The following is a 21002-nucleotide window of genomic DNA, read 5'->3' as shown; positions in this document are numbered from 1 at the left end:
TACCAGTGCTGTGAACAAGCTATACCAATCCAGAAATGGCTGTAGCTTTTTTATCTGCCAAAACTGGTAAAAGGCACTCCAGGCACTCCACAGGAGATGCAGTCCAACATCTAGAGGGCATCAGGTTGGCAAAGGTACAATCTCTCCAACTCTTATCCATGACCCAGTCTCCATCACTCTTACCATCACTGCCACCTGCAACATCTGTGGGGATGGGGTTATCTCTCATGGAAGCACCTCAAACAACAAGGAAGGGGTAGATCATTCTCGGAGCCAGACTGATTCCTGCTGATGTTCCTCTTCAGGGCTCTTGAGCTTTGGATGTTTCTCAAAAGCAAGAATGAACACAGCCTTCTCAGTAAGTAACGGATTTCAAAATAAACAAAAGGGTATTTAAAAAGAACTGCTATGAACTGAAATCGGGAATGCCATTTGAACAGGCAACACTGTATTTTCCTTAACGGAGCAGGGGACAAGGGGAACTCCTGGATGGTATATTCTATCAGAGCGGAGAAAAAATAAATATGGGGAAGTGAGCAACCAACTCAGTAAGCAGTAGCAGTTGTATTGTTTTTTAATAGGCAGAAGGCAGAAGCTGCACAACAAACAAATTAATATTTTATTACTTCTAGGCAAGTGTTGTTGTTGAATCACAGAATAGTTGAGTTGGAAAGGACTAGGGTCATTAGTACTGTAGTGCTGGAATCTTAGCTAAATTCTCTACGACAGATGGCCATCCAACGTCTTCTTCAAAACCTCCCCAGGACCCGTCACTGAGCTTGCGCGCTGCTCTGAGCCTCCTTCATCCCTTCTCTGACGGAAAGCGGAGGTGGCGGTGGGAGAAGGCAATGGGGCCGGACAAGTGCAGAGTGGGCGGGGCTCTTTTTCTGGCTCCCTCCCCAACAAATCAGAAGCAGGCAGACCTCACAGCAGCAGCAGGCGAGCCGCGGTAGCTGACATTAGGCACCCGTGCGCTCCGGCGGCCAGAAGTGAACTCCGTCTCGACTTTTTCCCACGGTGAACAAAGCAGGCAGTGAGAGCAAGAGACCACCGTAGTGGAGGGTGGTGCTGGTTTTCTTTGCATCACGCTCCTTCCCTTCTTGAGTGCCCTGCGATCCTGTGCAACGCCCATCTCGGATGCAAGCCTCCTCGAACTCAATGGGACTTACTGTACTCCAAAGTGGGTGAGTGTGGATTGCTGCCTTAGTTTCACTTCCCTTTTCCCCACCACCCCGGAAGAGAGGAGCTCGTTCAGCTTTTGTTTCTGTTGCTGGAACTGACGAAAACGTCAAGTTCCCTCATCATAACTTGTCAGATGTCAAAACCTGAATCATAACTTGAACATGTCAAGTTTCTTGAACAGTGCAGCCCGGTACACGTGCACTCAAAAGTATGTCTGCTTGTTTTCAATACATACATAATTTTATTTGTACTCCACCTATTCACAGTTCAAACCATGCTCAAGGCGGCTTACAACATTAAAAAATACATAACTACAACAGTAGTCATAACAGTAGTGTACTCAAAAGTAGTCATAAACAATAAATAAAACATTAAAAAATACAAAACCAAACTGAACAATTTCCACATATATCACAACAAAATCTAAAATAAATATACAAAAAACCAACACAATGCTGTACTTGAGGGGCAATGATGTCCTTGAGGGACACCAAGGCTTCAAAGGAGTCACAGAATCATAGAACTGTTGAGTTGGAAGGGACCACAAAGGTCATCTAGTCCAACCCCCTGCAATGCACCAATCTTGTGCTCATGACCATGATATTACTCATGCTCTATCCCAGCCAAATTTTCCCATCTCCTCTTTCTCATCCTCTATGCACCCATACCAGGGTAGTGTGTATCTTGGTAGTCCAGGACTGTTAACCCAGTCCTATAGGCAATGCACATCCATTTAGTCACACATTTGCATACAAAAAATAAATATAATTTCTGAGTTAACATGCAAAGGATTGAATTGTTAATGAACTGAAAAAACAAACAGTAATAGGTTCCAATTCCTTTACAACAGGCATCCCCAAACTTTGGCCCTCCGGATGTTTTGGACTACAGTCCCCATCATCCCTGACCACTGGTCCTGTTAGCTAGGGATCATGGGAATTGTAGGCCAAAACATCTGGAGGGCCGCAGTTTGGGGATGCCTGCTTTACAACAATATAACTTACTGGGCCAGGCAATTTTAGCACAAAGTGCTAAAGTGAGGACAAGGGGAAGTAACCATGTGCAGTACTGTCCTGAGCCCCTAGGAGGAAGTGTAGCCTAGTGGTGAGAGTGTCACATTAAGTCTGTAGGGGTCTGGGTTCAAATCCCCACTTAAGGGAGCAATCCTTCCTTCCACATGTCAAATGGTTGGGTGAAAGTGTCACTGTTTGCATTCCTGCTGGCAGTAGCCAGCAAAAAGGGGGTGCGACTGGGGTCCATTAGATCCCCAACTAGACTTGCTGCTGTCACACAAAAGCATTGGACCCAAGTTCTACTGCCCCACGTCACATGACAGGGGATCAGGTTACAGTGTCTCCTGTGTGTGGGAATGTTACAGCAGTCACACATCAAAACAGTAAAAAATTATCCTGTCTCGCATGCAGCTGGGCAGTGGACAGAATTGAATATGCTAACACCTTCCACCCCAGGCACCATGCATGGCAGGTCAGCCAATATGGCAATGCTGCTACTAATCCATAAATCCCTGCTTTATCAAGATCCAAAAGTCTCAGTTAATATAAACTTCCACATCACACATACCCTGCTTGTTATGACAAAAGCATTGTGTTACTAACAAGATATAAATCTAAGAGTTACAGCTTAAAGTTGCAGCTCATGTTATAAATATGACATAGATTTTATTAATGATCTTTTTTTTTCTTCGCTAGCATTTCTGAAGAATGCTATGGGAATAGAAAAGACACCCCTTCACACCTAAGTATCAAAACTTCATTGTAATCAGAATATTTTTCTTCCGAACGTGTGTGCTTGTGTGTGCATGCACACACATCTTCATGGTTCTCATCAACTAAAACAAATAGGAAATAAGAGTCCAAGGCATCCAGGTATTATAGCTGCTATAAGTCATTTTGAACTTCTTGATGTGATTTCATTAACATGCTGCTGCATTTCTCCTCCTACAGGCCTGTGGTCAATGTGAAGTGATGAAAGTCACCAGTAAAAACATTTAAAGTATCTTCATGCACCATGGTAGATGAAAGAAGTTCAGTCACCAACCATTTCCTTAGTGCCTTCCTCCTTGCAATAATCTTCTGGAATAACATCCAAAGTTCTGCAGGGAAAGGATTGATTATGGACTTTTCCAACAGATTTCTAGTTAAAGTACCTAAGAACCTTCCAGCACAAATGACAGTGTTGGATTTGTCATACAACAGTATCTCTGAACTTCAGATTTCAGATTTTAGTTCTTCTTCTAAGCTCCAGGTACTAATTCTTTCTCATAATCTCATTGGAAAGCTTAATTTCAGTGTCTTCCAGTACAATGAAGACTTAGAACATCTAGACCTATCCTACAACAACTTGCAAACTCTTTCTTGTCATCTTGTTCCAAGTCTCAGGCATCTAGATCTCTCTTACAATAACTATGTAGACATGCCCACATGCCCAGAATTTAGCAAAATGTTGAAGCTGGAATATCTTGGCCTCAGTGCTAGAAGAATTCAGAAATCAGATTTTAGTGTTCTTGCTCATTTAAAACTGGAAACTCTGTTCTTGGGCCTAGAAGACCTCTCTGAATATATCCAGGGAAATCTTCCAGTGTTCAATACAAGGAGCCTTCAGATTATATTCCCACCAAACAATGATTATCAAGTATTGCCAGATCTAGAAATCAATGTAACAGAAAGTTTAGAGCTGTCAAATATCCAAGAAACACAAGTCAATGACTTAAGAACTTTCCTGCTGAAACTTAACAAAAACTCAACATTACTAAACCTAACACTGAGCAATATACAATGTGACTGGGAAGACTTCATCGAAATTCTTCAGACTGTATGGGAATCAACCATTGAATATTTTGTTATAGCCAATGCATCACAGTTGGAAGCGCCAAATTCAATAGAGTTTAAGTATACAAAAACTTCACTCAAAGCTTTGACAATTAAGCAGACTACATTGACTACATTTCGTTCTGATGCAAAATATCTGTTGGAATTGTTTTCGGATATGAACCTTACAGCCTTGACCATTTCTGATGCAGGTTTGATACACATGCTTTGCCCTTCAAACCCCAGTCATTTTACTTACTTATGTTTTTCAAATAACAGTTTTACAGATGCTGTTTTTCAAAACTGCAAGGACTTGATGTTCCTTGAGAAGCTCATTTTAAAAAGTAATCAGTTCAAAAAACTTGTCAGAGTAAGTTTAATGACCAGTCACATGGTGTCTTTGAAATATTTGGACATGAGCCTGAATTTATTGCAATATGAAGACCATGAGAATAAGTGTGACTGGGGTAAAAATCTGGTTGAATTAGATATGTCATCCAATAAGTTGTCTGAATCAGTCTTTAGATGTCTGCCAGTCAATATTCAAATGATTGATCTTCAAAACAACCAGATTTCAAGCATTTCCAAAGAGATTATAGAGCTGAAGGCTTTAGAAGAAATAAATTTGGCATCCAATAAACTAGCTAGTCTGCCTGGATGTGGTCAGTTTAGAAATCTGAGATTCCTGAATATAGAAATGAACTCTGTTGTCTCGCCATCTTCTGAATTCTACCAGACATGTCAAGGCATCAAACAGCTAAAAGCAGGACACAATCCATTCACATGTACCTGTGAATTAAGACAGTTCATCAATCTTCAAAAGCAAGGATCTACGGAGTTGGTTGGTTGGCCTGACGCTTATGTGTGCGGGTACCCAGACTACTTAAGGGGGACCCTTTTAAAGGACTTTCACATCTCTGAAGTTGTTTGCAATGTGAGTCTTCTGATTACTATAGTTATAATTATTACTGTGGTCTTAGTAGCCACTGTTTCCTTCCTCTGCATTCGTTTTGATGTTCCATGGTATTTGAAGATGATGTGGAAGTGGACTCAAGCAAAACACAGGATTCGGAAGAGTAAGCCTGAAGACATACTCCCCAATGTAGAGTTCCATGCTTTTATCTCCTATAGCGAGCATGATTCTGAGTGGGTGAAAAATATATTGATTCCAAACTTGGAGAAGGAGGATGGCTCCATACGGATCTGCCAGCACGAGAGGAACTTTGTTGCAGGCAAGAGCATTGTGGAGAATATCATAGACTGCATTGAGAAAAGTTACAAGTCGATCTTTGTGTTGTCTCCTTACTTTGCGCAGAGTGAATGGTGTCATTATGAGCTCTACTTTGCCCATCACAAGTTATTCAGTGAAAATGCTGACAGTTTAATCCTGATTGTGCTGGAACCAATCCCTGCGTACATCATTCCTGCCAGGTACCACAAACTGAAAGCTCTCATGGCCAAGAGAACGTACTTGGAGTGGCCAAAGGATAAAAACAAGCATGGACTTTTCTGGTCTAATCTTCGGGCAGCCATTTACGTTAAACTGTCCAGCAACGAAGAAGAAATTTAATAAATTTATATTAAAATAATCATATGGCAGCCATTCATGTTAAGCTTCCAAATAGTGAAGAAGTCGTTTAGAGTTGTAGCTTTAAAGTCAGTTTTCATTGAGCTGAATTTATATAAAAATAAACAGATCTGCTGGCATGAGAGGAACTTTGGTGCACCCATGTATTGTTGAAAATATCAGAGACTGTTTTGTGAATAGTTAGTCTTTGTGCTGTCTTCCAATTTTGTGCATTGTGAATGCCTATCAAAAAGTATAGACAAGACAGGAGTGCCTGGCGTGCTATGGTCCATGGGGTCACGAAGAGTCGGACACGACTAAACGACTAAACAACAACAAATCAAAAAGTATTTACTGAAAACACTCATTTTGTTAGAATGTATCCCTACATGTATATAATTCCTACCCAGTATCACATACTAAAAGCGGACATCGCAAAGGGAGCCCACTTAGACCAAGCAAGGGAGAATAGGAAGCATAGACTTTTATTGGTACATGTTAGGGACCCAGGTAGCGCTGTGGGCTAAACCACTGAGCAGATATAAAATTGAACCCAAGCTTTAGAGTCACATATATACAACATTATATAGGGTCATCAAACACACATGGAAGCTGCAGTAAACAGTATAGACGCCGCTAGAGGACGATGTTTTGCTACCTCTCCTGTAGGTTCTTTTCCCAGTATGCCCGGCAGGGTCTGCTGGCTGAGTTTTGAGGTCCGAAAATGGGCTTTTACCTTGTGCAGGTGTGACATTTGTATACCCTATGTTGCTAAGAACACTCCCCATTGTGGAATGTGGTGTTGTGTCCAAATTTCATATGAAATATATATAGAATTGTTAATACAATTTTATGAAATGGTAAAACGGCATGGTAAGACCCAGGTGGCGCTGTGGGTTAAACCACTGAGCCTAGGGCTTGCTGATCAGAAGGTCGGCGGTTCGAATCCCTGTGACGGAGTGAGCTCCTGTTGCTCGGTCCCAGCTCCTGCCAACCTAGCAGTTCGAAGGCACGTCAAAGTGCAAGTAGATAAATAGGTACCGCTTCAGCGGGAAGGTAAACGGCGTTTCCGTGTGCTGCTCTGGTTCGCCAGAAGCGGCTTTGTCATGCTGGCCACATGACCTGGAAGCTATACGCCAGCTCCCTCTGCCAATAATGCAAGATGAGCGCGCAACCCCAGAGTCGGTCACAACTGGACCTGTTCATGCTGTATTTACAGGTAGATAGCCGTGTTGGTCTGACACAGTCAAAACAAAATTTAAAAAATCCTTCTAAGCTAAGTGCTACTTAGCGCTTAGACAAACTTAGTTGGTCTCTAAGGTGCTACTGGAATGATTTATTATTATTATTATTATTATTATTAGGATAAATTTGAGTGCAGCTGTTGCTGTTTTGGGTTTTATTGCGGCATTTCTTTTGGACTGGCGTACTTGCATTTTTTTTGCCTTTCTTTGTTTGCCTTTCACACAATTTATCACCAGGCAATTTATCCAGGCAACCAAGCCCCTACCTACTTGCTTTCCAGGTCTCTTTGGGTTTCCTAGCTGGGCTCGCCATGAACACGAAGCGCATCTTGGGCAAAGAAGACGAGAGTTCGCACAAATATGCTCTCAGTAGCCCAAAACCAAACCGGGGACTGAAGTGCTTTAGAGTTCATTTGGTCCGCCCTCCCCTCAGGTCGACCAAGGGGAGGCCGCTAAAACGGTTTCTCTTCCTGTGGGGAAATCTGTTGCCACAGCCTGCGACTTCGCTTGTCCTCCTCTTCTTCTTGAGGCCCCTTCCGCCACCAGCGACTCCTTTTTGCTGCCAAGCAGGTAAACGGTTTAAAAAAGGCGGGAAAGAAGCCGGCGCTTACGGGTCGCGCGCAGAGTTTCAGGGCGCCTATTGGGTTTTCCCTTCCCCCCTGCCTCTTAAAAAAAAATGGCGCTTAAAAAAATAATCAACTTTCTCCGTCGTTTGGGACTGGCTTGGGCAGCTCTCCAGGGGCGTGAGTTCTTCTCCGTCTCTCCGCTTGCTTTTTTTCAGGAGATTGCAAGCTTGCCCTCTTAAGAAAAGAAAGAAGTGCCAGGACAGATTTCGTCTCAAGAAATGCCCGCTACGTCACGCACTTGCTGCTCCCTTTGCAACTGAAGGGACTTTGCAGGGCTGGATCCTGCAAAGCGCTTTCGTGGAGGTCTGAGTTTCAGATCCTCTCAGGCAGCTTTGGAAAACAACATGAAGGGTTGAGGTTTGGCAGGGAGAGGATTAGAAAAAGGGGAAGGCAGGAAATTCTCTCACTTTTTTTGATTTAAATACCTTTATTAAATTTTGATCAGAATTATTCAAGTAAAATACTTACAAATAATATAAACAAAACAAAACATACCTATTATAAACAATAAACAATATAAACAAAACAAAACGTACCTATTATAAACTATACAAATTAAAAACCAATAAATGTCTATATCATAACCTAATTCAAATATATCATATATTCATGTTTATAAAATAATTTCTTTTAACTTCACATAAGCTCTTCTCTAGATTGACTTCCACTTGTCTTCACCCCGGGCTTATAAATTCACATACATTTAACCTGCTTTCCTTTACATTCCATCTTGGGATCTCTACGGAATATTAAAAATAAATCCAAGTCTTTATCAAGGGACACTGCTTCTTCAAATAATCTCCAAACTTTTCCCAACTTTGATTACTGCCCCTGAATCTCTCTCACTTTTGATCTTTGTGCAGAAGAGGGCATTATAACAGGTGCTGCTCATCCTGCAGGGGCAAATATATACTCTCTCTCTCTGTGTGTGAGATGCAACATCCGCCATTAGCCAGAAAAGCCAAGTCTTACTCAGTAGCATGTACTAGTAGTTACAGGTAGTAGGTAGCCGTGTTGGTCTGACGTAGTCAAAACAAAAAATTAAAAAAAATTCCTTCCAGTAGCACCTTAGAGACCAACTAAGTTTGTCATTGGTATAATGCAGGCATCCCCAAACTGCGGCCCTCCAGATGTTTTGGCCTACAACTCCCATGATCCCTAGCTAACAGGACCAGTGGACGGGGAAGATGGGAATTGTAGTCCAAAACATCTGGAGGGCCGAAGTTTGGGGCTGCCTGGTATAATGATATAATGACAAACTTAGTTGGTCTCTAAGGTGCTACTGGAAGGATTTTTTTTGTTTTGTTTCAGTAGCATGTGTGTGTTGATGTTTTTAAATCCCATTGTGTAATGATGGTGGGCTGGATCCTTGCACATGTCTATCATTAAAAAAATGATAGTTTCGAAGAACACAATGTACCTTTAAAAAGGCAAAATATATTCATATGCCCGGGGTGGGTGGTGGGTGCGGTTAAACATCCACATAGAAATCAAATCAGTAAAACCGCACAATCCAGATCATGTCATTTAAATCATGGCTGCAAACACCACCACCACCCCGGTACTTAGAGGGATATATAACAGTAACATCTCCAAGCATAGCTGCCAAGTTTTCCCTTTTCTCGCGAGGAAGCCTATTCAGCATAAGGGAAAATCCCTTTAAAAAAGGGATAACTTGGCAGCTATGTCTCCAAGTTGTAACCGGGAATCTTTGCATAGAGCCTATCTGAGGAATTTTGATATCTCAAACATAAACGAGGAAGCAAACAAATTGTTATTACATCTCGAAATCGTGCCAAGTTGCCAATGCCAACTTTATCATGGTAGACTCTGCATTAGAGCACAAATTGGTTGGCTTTGTGTTTCCAAATCAAGAAAGTATCAACGTCTTGAGTATTTATTTACATGGCATTTACTCTCCCTGTACAAGTGTATATAGCATAATAGGAACAGCCTTGGCACCTCTTAATGATGACCTTTTTCATATGCAGATCCCCACATGATCTGATTGCCATTGAGGACCTTATTTTAGATTACTTCAACCCTATGAATCCTATGAATTATAAGAAACAAGGCATTCTCTGTAGAGATATCCATTTTATGGAATGCCTCAGAAAAGAAGATTCATTAGGTGCCAGTGCTATGCTGTTTTTAGACAGATACAGGGGTGGCCCAATATATTTTGGCACCTGAGGCAAATCACAAAATGTCTCTCCCTCCTTGCCAGGGAAAAGGGTGTGTGAATATTGACATCAGGAATAAAGAAGGAATTAAGATTGGGATCCACTGCCCCTGTCGCCTCACCTTGCCTCATGGGTGGGTCAGACCTGGCTGGTTAAAACTGAGCTATTCTAAAGCTTTCTTAAATAGCTGTCTTTTAAAACCATGCAGTTCAAAGTTAATAATTTTGTATGGTTTTCTGAGTATGGTATACTAATCTTTTATGCAATTGCTTTGCTGGTTGTTTTTAGAAACATTGGTTATTATAGGGGTTTTAAACTATGCATGCTATTTACGTTGCAAGCTGCCTTAAATACACATTGTATGAGTGGTATGACTTCAAATGGTTTTCATTTTTAAAATCTCAGATGGGCAGAACTGGCACCTTGAATTATTCTTGAAAGGTGATATGCCAGGCTATATCATTACTGCACTTTTGTAGGCCCACAAAATGCACAGTACTGTACATGGAAATGGATGCAGAGAGATCCCAGAGTATTTCAGCTTTCTCTCTTTGTTTATTTATTAAGATAAGCAAGTTTCTAGTCCATATGGATTCAGTAATATATTTGAAAATGTGTGGTAGATCCCTGTTGAAATCTCAGAAGCAAGAAGGGTAATACAGTTTTCAATGAAAGTTGGACATCAGTGTACTGCATCATTCATTGTCTCTCTACATGACTTGGGAACCAGAACAAATTATATAAGATGGTAACAATTATAGAACAGAACATGCAAAATAAGTGAAATGATGCAAATGTTTTCAATTTGCATCCTTTACACAGGTCATAGAATTTGGATTGCCAGGATACATGATTTTGCTTTACAGTATTTTTAAGCCCACAATGGACACAGTCCTGGGTTATAGGGAAATCAGTATGGAACCTGGGGTTATGCATCTCTTGTACTCCACCCTGGTCATCTGGTAAGTTGCCTACCCTTTTTATTTTACTTTATGATTTATATACCCTCTTAATCAACAAAAACCACTAAGTGGTTTATATAAAACAATATAAAATACACACACACACACACACACACACAAAAAAAAAAACATTTAAAACAAATCAACATAAAATTACCAAAACAGAAATAAAACCAGCAGTTTTAAAACAAGCACCATCAGGTTACAAGTTGAAACTACATGTCTGAGTAAAGAGGAAGTCTTGACAGTGGCATAGATTTCCTGTAAATTATGCCAAGTTAATCTTTATTTTTAGCTTGTGACCAAGTTGTAACTTAAGTTCCTCATTCCTTTTCTTTTAGTTGAGTTTGTGATCTCCTCTGAGCATACTATAGTTTTCTCCCACTGTTAATTCATTTTGTTGTTGTTGTTGTCTACCTTTTACTGCAAAGGCTGACTAATTTGATTGTGTTAAAAGTGGGGAGGAGAATCTTCTGCCCCATCTTTAAGGCAACAGCATTCTTCCTCTTAAGCCACTCTGTTTAGAAACTCGCTCTTTCCTGCTGCTGAAAGGCATAAGGTAGGTGTTACAATTTTAAAACATGTAACATGAGAAAGTTTTGAATACTTTTTTGCCAAGAGAGTAGCCTTCACTTAACTTTTATTGTGAAGGGTGAATGGGTCGAAAGTTTTTTTTAGGAGATCGCTTTTGTGGGGGGAGGGGCAGAACCTCACTTAATTGAGTACTTTCAATGCTTTAAAGTATTTTTTGTGGATCTTCTAGGGGGACCAGCTGCCCCCACCTGCCTACACCCATGAATGGGTCCAATATTGTGAAAACACGGCACCTGCTTTTCCGTCCTTGTGGCTGAACTTGGTATCTAGCCATAGGCATGGCTTTGGGAGTCCCTGACTGCTCATAGCTGCCAAGTTTTCCCTTTTCTCGCGAGGAAGCCTATTCAGCATAAGAGAAAATCCCTGTAAAAAAGGGATAACTTGGCAGCTATGTGACTGCTGAACAGTTATAAAGCCTTAGGGTGTGTGCTGGCTGAAGACATGGCTGCTTAAACTTTCTCTTACCTGCTGCCTTTCCCCTGCAAGACCCTTCTCATCCAGCTAAGATTCCTTGATATGCATTTTGTGTATCCCATGAAAAGTGAGGAGGGGCTTACAGAGAAAGCATCCAAGAAAGCATCTTCAGAACCCATTTCCCAGCCATAAACCAACCCTCATTCTCCCTTTGCTGCTTTAACAGACATCTGTTTAATAGTCACTTATTCTATTTAATACCACCGCTTGGCACAGGGTTTTGGAAAGCTTATCTTGTGAAACTCTCTAAGACCTGTGGGTATATGGTGGTATACAAATTTTAATCATCATCACCATCATCATCATCATTGTGATTTATTGCCTTGATTAGGCATGGGGGGATTTGGTTAAGTCCTCGTTTAAAGTTGAATTTATCAAATTGAGAACCGAAAACACCCATCCTTCAAAATTTGCACTTATCTGAATTTTGCTGTGCATTTCTCCAACGAAACAGTGCTGATAAAAACATGTATATTGTGTGCAAACATTAGTAAGTGAAAGTAATATACAAAAATGCATTGTATTAGGAGAAATTGCATTCAGAAATGTGTACATTGGTCAAAACTGCATACAAAAATGTGTCTGTTAGTAAAAAGTCCCACACAATCGCTGAAGAGTTTTCATGAGGACTTTTTGAAAAATGCCCAAATTGGTGCAGAAATGTGGAGAACCAAATTTAAGATTGGAAAAATGAAAAACAGAGAGAACCGCAACTGCAGATTCTCCCATCCTTAGTCCTGCCCATTATACAGTATATGAAAGTCTAGTCTTGAGGATCTAATCTCAGGTCTGCTACATACCCTGTGGTTCATTACCATTTGAAATGAAACATTTTTCTTCATCACCATTGCCTGACCATAATTAAGGGCTCATCCACAGTTTTGTTTCTAGGCACGGGTCCAAATGGTGTTTCTTTCGTCCCGTCATTTTCTCCGGGAGAATCTCAATAGCTCAGATGGAAGAGCATGAGACTCATAATCTCAGGTTTGAGCCCCACATTGGCCAAAAAAATTCCAGGGGTTTGGACTAGATGAACCTTGTTGTCCCTTCCAATTCTATGATTCGCCACTGAACCAGAGAAAACACCAATTCTCAGAAAACTCAATTGACATTTGTTCCAGCCCAACAGCAAACACTGGGTTTTCCTAGAGAAAGCATTTGGAGGGGGGGGGGGACGACTTTTCTGACCCAGGCCTAGGAATCAGAGGACAAATGGATGAGTCTATACTAAATATTTTAAAAGGGCTATTTAGCTAAACCTAATATATTTTTTTCTGCACCACTCCCTGAGCAGTATTACTTTTTCATGGCAGCTTTATCCAGAAGGTAAGTTTCCTTGTGAGGAAATGTTCTTGAAACTAAGGCTCTGTACATACCATGCATTTTAAACACCCCCCCCCCCAACAAACGTGGGAACTGTAGATCATGGCTCACAGAGCTACAAATTCCAGCACCCTTAACAAACTACAGTTTTCAAGATTCTCCTCCCCCCCCCCGAGGGGGACGGGTGGCTGCATTAGGGAGAGGTAAACTCCCAAAGTAATGTGGGTAATCTTTAAAGTAGCATCAGTTCCCCCCAAAGCAAACAACACCCACAGGGAACCCCATGCCCCACACCCAACTGCAAAAAAACAGATCCGCTTCAAGGCTTATTTTTCATTTTCCAGCTGTGTTCCGTTATTTTCAAAATATTTCTCTCGCCTCCCCCGTCACACATAGACAGAGTTAAACTTTGTCCAGAGTGTGTCCAGTGGATACTTATTTTTATTTAAGCAAATTCTGAACTTCTGGGGCTGAACTGCATGTGATGTCATGCAATCCATGACCGGACCTGCTAGGTGGTATCCAACTTAGTTTTACACAGTTAGGTCCAATTACTTAAATGGGTCTATTCTGAGGAAAACATAGCTGAATGTGACCTGGCAAAGATGTAAAAGCTGGTGAAAGTGTGTGTGTGTGTGTGTGTGTGGTGACTGGTTAGCACTGTGAAAGGGCTTTAAAAAACAAATCCTTTCCTCGCACCATTTCCCCAAATTTAATTTCCCTCCAAGCTTCTCTTTGCCCTGCTTGGGGGGGGGTATATCAAAGATAAGGATTTTGTGGCCCTCCATATGTTAGATTCAAGAGTCCTATCAATGTCAGCTAGATGGCCAGTGGTGTGGGAGGATGAGTTGTAATCCAAAAACATATGGGGAGCTGTAGATACTGCAGGTATGTATGGTACAGGTTGCAGGAGGTTGTATGGCATCTGTCATGGATGCTTTAGCTGAGATACTGCATTGCAGGGGTTTGGATTAGATGATCCCTGGTGTCCCTTCCAATGCTACAGTTCTATGATTCTACTAGTGTCATTCAGCCCGTTAAATAAACGGGCGCTAGAACATATGTGAGCGCTGTGCGGAGCACTGGATCGAGGAGCCGGTCTGCAGATTCAGCACCCAGCAATGCCGTACTGGATTGAGGAGGCGATGCTCCGTGCGGTGTTGCTGGGCGCTGACTCTGCAGACCGTCTCCTCGATCCAGTGCTCCGCGCAGCGCTGATCAGTGCGCTGATCAGCTGCCGGATCAAGGAAGCGGCCTGCTGGGTTGGCACCCAGCAGCGCTACACGGAGCACCGGATCGAGGAGACGGTCTGCAGAGTCAGCGCCCAGCAACGCCGTGCTGGATTGAGGAGGCGCTGCTCCGTGCGGCGCTGCTGGGTGCTGAGTGCAGACCGGCTCCTCGATCTGGTGCTCCGCGCAGCGCTGATCAGCGCTGACCCGGCAGGCCGCCGGATCAAGGAAGCGGCCTGCCGGGTCGGCACCCAGCAGCGCTGCACGGAGCATCGCCTCCTCAATCCAGCACGGTGTTGCTGGGCGAGGGGGTCGACTCCGGCTCCCCGCCTCTGGGACTGAGGCGCAGGTGAGAGGAGAGAGAGACAAAGGCTCCCCTCATGTGAGGCGCGGCTCCTGCCTGGCAGCGCTGGAGCTCCCTGCGGCCGCAACGGCAGCACTGGCGCTTGAGGGGGCCGGCCGAGGAAAGAGAGGCGGAGGTGTGGGGGAAAGAGCCACAAATCCTTCCACCGCAGTGGCTGCTAACGCGGGTGGGTGGGGAAGGTGGGCGGCGACGGCGACTGTGTGAGGCTTGGCACGGCGGGACCCGGCCGGGGAGCCTCGGCGAGAGCGAGTTGCCATGAGAGTGTCCTGGGCGTGCGATCAAGTGTCTCTGCGCTCCAAGTCCCAACGGCTGTCCGTGGGGCACATGCGCAGTAGCACAAACCCAGGGGCACAGGGACTGGACGCAGAGACACTTGCACATTATTATATAGGATAATTGTATATTGCCATAACATCTCATTTGGCCCCAGCTGAGAAAGAAATGGGGATAACAAGCAAATCACAAGAAATCAGTGGTGGTGGAGACCCAAAATATGCAAATATATATATCCATGCAACTGAATTCCTTTCAGATTCACAGTGGTTCATCCTTTTTCAAAGTTTCACAGAGATGTCTCACTAACCCCTGGATCTGTGTAAGGCTTTCTGTATCTTAAACTGCAAAAAACACATATGGCCATCATGAAATCTCTTCATAACTATATTTTAAATACAGTAGGCATTTGATTCTGCCTTTCTGCTAAATTATGAAATGTCTTCTATTGCTGTAATAATAATGAATATTGGGAGAGCTAATGTTTCCATTAGAGTACTTAATATTTTAATGTGAACTCTTTTTGCAGGAGTTTGAGGCTAATACAGAAATACAAGAATTCCACTAAGCACATTTTAAGGATCTTTATATGCCATGGCGGAAATGAACGGTCCAGACAAGAATGTTTTCCTTTGTATTTGCATCTTGACAATAACTTTCTGGAACAATACCTATACCTCTGCAGAAAATGGATTTAAAGCAAACTACTCCAAGAGTGGCTTAGATGCTGTTCCTAAGAATCTTCCAGCACAAATGACAGACTTGGATTTGTCATACAACAGTATCTCTGAACTGCAGATTTCTGATTTTAGTTCTCTTTCCAAACTCAAGGTTCTAAATCTTTCTCATAACCTGATTAGAGAGCTTGACTTCAGCATTTTCCAGTACAATAAAGACTTAGAACTTCTGGATCTATCCCACAACAAGCTGCAGATTCTTTCTTGCATCCCTGTTACAAGTCTCAGGCATCTAGATCTCTCTTACAATAACTTCATGGACATGCCCACATGCCAGGCATTTGGCAAAATGGTGAAGCTGGAATATCTTGGCCTCAGCGCCAGAAGAATACAGAAATCAGATTTCAGAGTTCTTGCTAATTTACAACTGGATACTCTCTTCTTGGGCTTAGAACACCTCACTGAATCTGTCCCTGGAAGTCTTCCAGCATTTAACACAAAGAAGCTTCGAATTGCACTCCCTGAAAATTCAGAATCCATGTATCTAGAACTCAATGTTACTGAAAGCTTAGAACTTTCAAATATCCAAGGAAATCAAGTCAGTGACTTGATAACATTTTTGTCACAACCCAGCAAATATGGGAAATTGCTAAACTTAACACTGAATAATGTACAACTATCCTGGCTAAGCCTCACAGCTATTCTTCAGAAGGTGTGGGAATCCTCCATTGAATATTTCAACATCAACTATGTGAACATCTTAATATTTGAAGACACAAGTCAATCTCTCAATTACGTTGATACCTCACTAAAAGCATTGACAATTAAATATGCTATTGCAGGTTCAGAGTTGTTTAACCAAGAGGATGTGTACAGAACATTTTCAGAAATGAATATTGCATCATTGACAATTTCTCATTCGGGGATACTATTCATGTTTTGTCCTTTAAAACCCAGTGATTTTACTTACTTAAGTTTTTCACATAATTCATTGACTGACAACATTTTTGAAAATTGCAAGAACTTAGCCCTCCTAGAAACACTCATTTTACAAAACAATCAACTTAAACAACTTGCCAAAATGAGTTTAATGACAAGTCGCATGAACTCACTGAAACACTTGGACTTGAGTCAGAATTTGTTGCAATATGAAGGTAACGTGAATGACTGCCACTGGGGTAAAAATATGATTAAATTGAATTTGGCATCCAATCAATTGTCAGAGTCAGTATTTAGATGTTTACCAGCAAATATTCAAATTCTTCATCTTCAAAACAACCCCATTTCAAGCATTCCCAAAGAGATTACTGAGCTGACGGCTTTAGAAGAAATACATTTGGCATCTAATAAACTAGCTAGTCTGCCTGGATGTGGTCAGTTTAGAAATCTGAGGTTCCTGAATATAGAAATGAACTCTGTTGTCTCACCATCTTCTGAATTCTACCAGACATGTCAAGGCATCAAACAGCTAAAAGCAGGACACAATCCATTCACATGCACCTGTGAATTAAGACAGTTCATCAATCTTCAAAAGCAAGGATCTATGGAGTTGGTTGGTTGGCCTGACGCTTATGTGTGTGCGTACCCAGACTACTTAAGGGGGACCCTTTTAAGAGACTTTCACATCTCTGAAGTTGTTTGTAACGTGAGTCTTCTGATTACTATAGTTATAATTATTACTGTGGTCTTAGTAGCCACTGTTTCCTTCCTCTGCATTCGTTTTGATGTTCCATGGTATTTGAAGATGATGTGGAAGTGGACTCAAGCAAAACACAGGATTCGGAAGAGTAAGCCTGAAGACATACTCCCTAATGTAGAGTTCCATGCTTTTATCTCCTATAGCGAGCATGATTCTGAGTGGGTGAAAAATATATTGATTCCAAACTTGGAGAAGGAGGATGGCTCCATACGGATCTGCCAGCACGAGAGGAACTTTGTTGCAGGCAAGAGCATTGTGGAGAATATCATAGACTGCATTGAGAAAAGTTACAAGTCGATCTTTGTGTTGTCTCCTTACTTTGTGCAGAGTGAATGGTGTCATTATGAGCTCTACTTTGCCCATCACAAGTTATTCAGTGAAAATGCTGACAGTTTAATCCTGATTGTGCTGGAGCCAATCCCTGCGTACATCATTCCTGCCAGGTACCACAAACTGAAAGCTCTCATGGCCAAGAGAACGTACTTGGAGTGGCCAAAGGATAAAAACAAGCATGGACTTTTCTGGTCTAATCTTCGGGCAGCCATTTACATTAAACTGTCCAGCAACGAAGAAGAGAGAGCATTTTCACTGAGTTAAATTTATATTAAAATAATCATATGTGGATTTCATTATATCAGTAATGTTCATGCTGTATTTACAGGTAGGTAGCCATGTTGGTCTGCTGTAGTCGAAACAAAATAAAAAAATTCCGTCCAGTAGCACCTTAGAGACCAACTAAGTTTGTCATTGGTATGAGCTTTTGTGTGCATGCACACTTCTTCAGATACATTGAAACAGAAGTAACTAAACCCTTATATATAGTGGGAGGGTGGGAAGGGGTACGGTATTACTCAGAAGGGTGGTGGGAATGGGTGATTGGCTGATAGGTGTGGTAAACCTGCTGGCGACTGTTAACGACTGCAATTGGTCTTACAGGAATTCAGCTGAATGTTATTTATGTTGCTGTAATGCTGTACTATAATATTTCTGGAGAAAGGACAAGTATAATTTTGCTATATACAACTACAGGAAAATAATACATTAGGAAAAGAAACACAGATTGACTGTATCAATCCTGTTCCAAGCCCTGAATTCCTGAACCAAAGGATTCAAAATTAAGTCACTAGATGAATAATCAGTATCAACCTTGCAGTGTGGTATATATATTTTTTCCAAAATAATGGATTAAATTCTAAATTCTGCTTAGGCAATCCACTTGAGGACATTATTATACTCTCAATACAATTTAAATTAACCACGAGAATAATATATAGTGCACGCCTAAGAGGGGTAGGGCACATCTGGGACAGCTCCCTCTGTAGAGCATGACTCTTAATCTCAGGGTAATGGGTTTGAGCCCCATATTGGGCAAAAGATTCCTGCATGCCTGGATGACAGTCACAGTCCTTTCCAACTCTTCAATTTTATGACTTCCCTCTGCTGCTACTGTATTATAATAATACATGGAGTCTTTTAATGGAAAGTTGGTGCCATCTAGTGGTGTGCAATATACATGTTAGTAAAATGGAGGGCCTAGAATAGATGCTAAGAAATGAGAAAAGCTAATTTAACTTAAATTTATATGTGCAAAACAATTGTGGCTTTAGAAAGGGATAAAGAAGGGAAGGCCCTCTTATAAGGAAGGTATACGGTAGCGTGATACCAAATCCCCCATCAAAAGCATGGTTGGCTCTTGGTATAAGTAGAAGATGAATACATGGAAAGTTATCAGGGGATAAGTGAATATGTCAGTTTTGGTTTCTCTGTTTATCCTATTTGAAATAGGATAACTCATGAAAACTCACCTGCATTTTAGTGTGAAGTTCTCATATATATGTTTTCGTATGCAATTTTGCCTTACATTTTTTTTTTTACAAAGCAGTGTCCCCTAAAATAATGGCTTTTGTATGCTTTTTAAACTATTATATGCATTTATACTCACACTCTATCCTTGTACGTGCATTTTTGTACACATTGCTTGGCTGGATAAATGTGAATCTTGAAGGGTGGCTGTGTTCTGGTTCGCACCTTGTTTTGGAAACTAAATTAGGCATGTTGACCTTTAAATGCAAACAGCATCAAATTTCTCCCTCATCCCCAGATGTTACACCTAACATAGCACCTCAACTGCACATCATGCTCAAAAGCTACCACTTACAATCCTCCACTTATATTTCATCTCATTTCCCAGTTAATCTAGTTTTTCTCTTGCTCCGGAGGGTAGGACTTGAACCAGTGGCATCAAGTTACAAGAAAGGAGAATCTGACTAAACACAGAAAAATACTATCTGACAATAAGAGCTGTTGGACAACGGAACGGTCTTCCTTGAGAAGTTGTGGACCCTCTTTCCTTGGCAGCTTTTAAGCAGAGGTTGGGTGGCCATCTGCCGTGGATGATTTAGCTGAGGTTCCTGCATTGAAGGGGGTTGGACTAGATGACCCTTGAGATCCCTTCCAACTATGATTCTGAATATACATGCACTCTAGTTTGAAAAGCAGTAGGTGGCAATAAAAGCTTGGTAGAATCTGAGGAAAGCTGACCAGTCACAACTGAAGCCATTCCAGGAGCTGGTTATGTAAACAAAATGCATTCCTCAGAATAAAAGGCATTATTTCTCAGTGCACTCCCACAATTTCTGTTTGGAGTTAGTGTTTAACAGTCAATCACAAGCAGTTGCGGTGTCTTTATCGCCACTTCTGTTGACAGGATCAATACAATTTTTTCTTCATTATTTAACTCATAGGCTTCTGGTAGGGATTATTCATAGGACTAAATAGACATAGGACTAGTTAATCAGATTTCTTGATTGAAAACCTGCTCTTAAACTAGACATCATCCACATGCAACACTTTTTTTAAAGAAAAAAACATTGGATTTAATATTTACACACTCCCTTGTGGCCTTATATAACCTTGCTGGGCACATAGTATAAACAACATTCTTCACTGTTAGAATTAAGGCGATTTTAGTGAGTAGCGCAAATAATAGATCATTATTGGGTGAAGTTGCATAACTCTTATTAAAGGAGACCAGCTATGAATTTATACAGGCTGGAGAGTTGACATTTAAAGTAGGGTTTCAATGGGCCATGTTTTAAGCCGGCTGCTATCTGCTAATGTTGTGAAAGTACAGAAGTGGCTTTGAAGATGCCTACAGGATATAACCTTTGGGACACTAATCCCTATATATCCATGTCTAATGTAGGTCAGGAATTATTAATCATCCCCACTGCTAATGTCACATTTACACCAGTTGTTTTACTCTTGTTATTCATAGGACCAAACAATGATGTTGCGTTGTATGCAAGACAAAAGAAAAACCAGTCTTTCTATGCCACCTGGTGGACCTTTATTGCACATGCTTTCAACAATGAGTTACAAAGATATGCATAAATTGCATCAGGGATATTTGAAAACTTCGTGCATTGGCAGAGGCTCTGGAACGTTAATTGATCAGTACTGTATATAATTTTGTATGATTCGGTGAGTTGTATCTTCTGTTTACTCTTCTGGTATGGCTTGGTGTGTTATTTTTTTGTTGGAGAAATAAACTTGAAATGTGTAATAAATTCCTTTATGTCTGTCTCCCAGTATGGGTTAAAATGGCTGTATTATACATTATAGAGGTAGTAGTAGTAGTAGTAGTAGTAGTAGTAATAATAATAATAATAATAATAATAATAATAATAATAATAATAATTTATTATTTATACCCCGCCCATCTGGCTGGGTTTCCCCAGCCACTCTGGGCGGCTTCCAAATGAAAAATTAAACAAA

The 21002-nt window shown here is 41.3% G+C and overlaps 2 protein-coding genes across 6 annotated transcripts; both read left to right on the top strand.

Moving 5' to 3' along the window:
- The first annotated feature begins 592 nt into the window (after window positions 1-592).
- LOC118083593 (toll-like receptor 6) lies at window positions 593-5726 on the top strand. Its single transcript, XM_035112133.3, has 2 exons — window positions 593-1184; window positions 3147-5726. The coding sequence occupies exon 2, from the start codon at window positions 3211-3213 to the stop codon at window positions 5578-5580; it is 2370 nt and encodes a 789-aa protein (XP_034968024.3). The 5' UTR covers window positions 593-1184; window positions 3147-3210; the 3' UTR covers window positions 5581-5726.
- A 1369-nt stretch (window positions 5727-7095) lies between these two features.
- Window positions 7096-20794, top strand: LOC118083592 (toll-like receptor 6). 5 transcript variants are annotated; one of them, XR_015947299.1, is made up of 3 exons: window positions 7096-7391; window positions 15379-17886; window positions 20503-20794. XR_015947299.1 is itself a non-coding variant. In XM_088658698.1 (3 exons), the coding sequence occupies exon 3, from the start codon at window positions 15444-15446 to the stop codon at window positions 17820-17822; it is 2379 nt and encodes a 792-aa protein (XP_088514824.1). In that variant the 5' UTR covers window positions 7096-7391; window positions 10453-10592; window positions 15379-15443; the 3' UTR covers window positions 17823-20794. The 5 variants fall into 5 exon arrangements, 3 of the variants coding, with proteins under 3 accessions (XP_088514824.1, XP_034968021.3, XP_060134900.2); XR_015947296.1 differs by having other exon boundaries at window positions 19450-20794; XM_088658698.1 differs by adding an exon at window positions 10453-10592 and having other exon boundaries at window positions 15379-20794.
- The last annotated feature ends 208 nt before the right edge of the window (window positions 20795-21002 follow it).

The sequence above is a fragment of the Zootoca vivipara genome, chromosome Z1 (assembly GCF_965207765.1).
Source record: "Zootoca vivipara chromosome Z1, rZooViv2.hap1.1, whole genome shotgun sequence".
Taxonomy (NCBI): domain Eukaryota; kingdom Metazoa; phylum Chordata; class Lepidosauria; order Squamata; family Lacertidae; genus Zootoca; species Zootoca vivipara.
Note: the sequence above shows the minus strand (reverse complement) of the source record. Positions and strands in the feature narration are given on the sequence as shown.

Excerpts from the sequence above, each read along its gene's own strand:
- LOC118083593 (XM_035112133.3), top strand. The coding sequence starts at position 3,211 with ATGGTAGATGAAAGAAGTTCAGTCACCAACCATTTCCTTAGTGCCTTC.
- LOC118083592 (XM_035112130.3), top strand. The coding sequence starts at position 15,444 with ATGGCGGAAATGAACGGTCCAGACAAGAATGTTTTCCTTTGTATTTGC.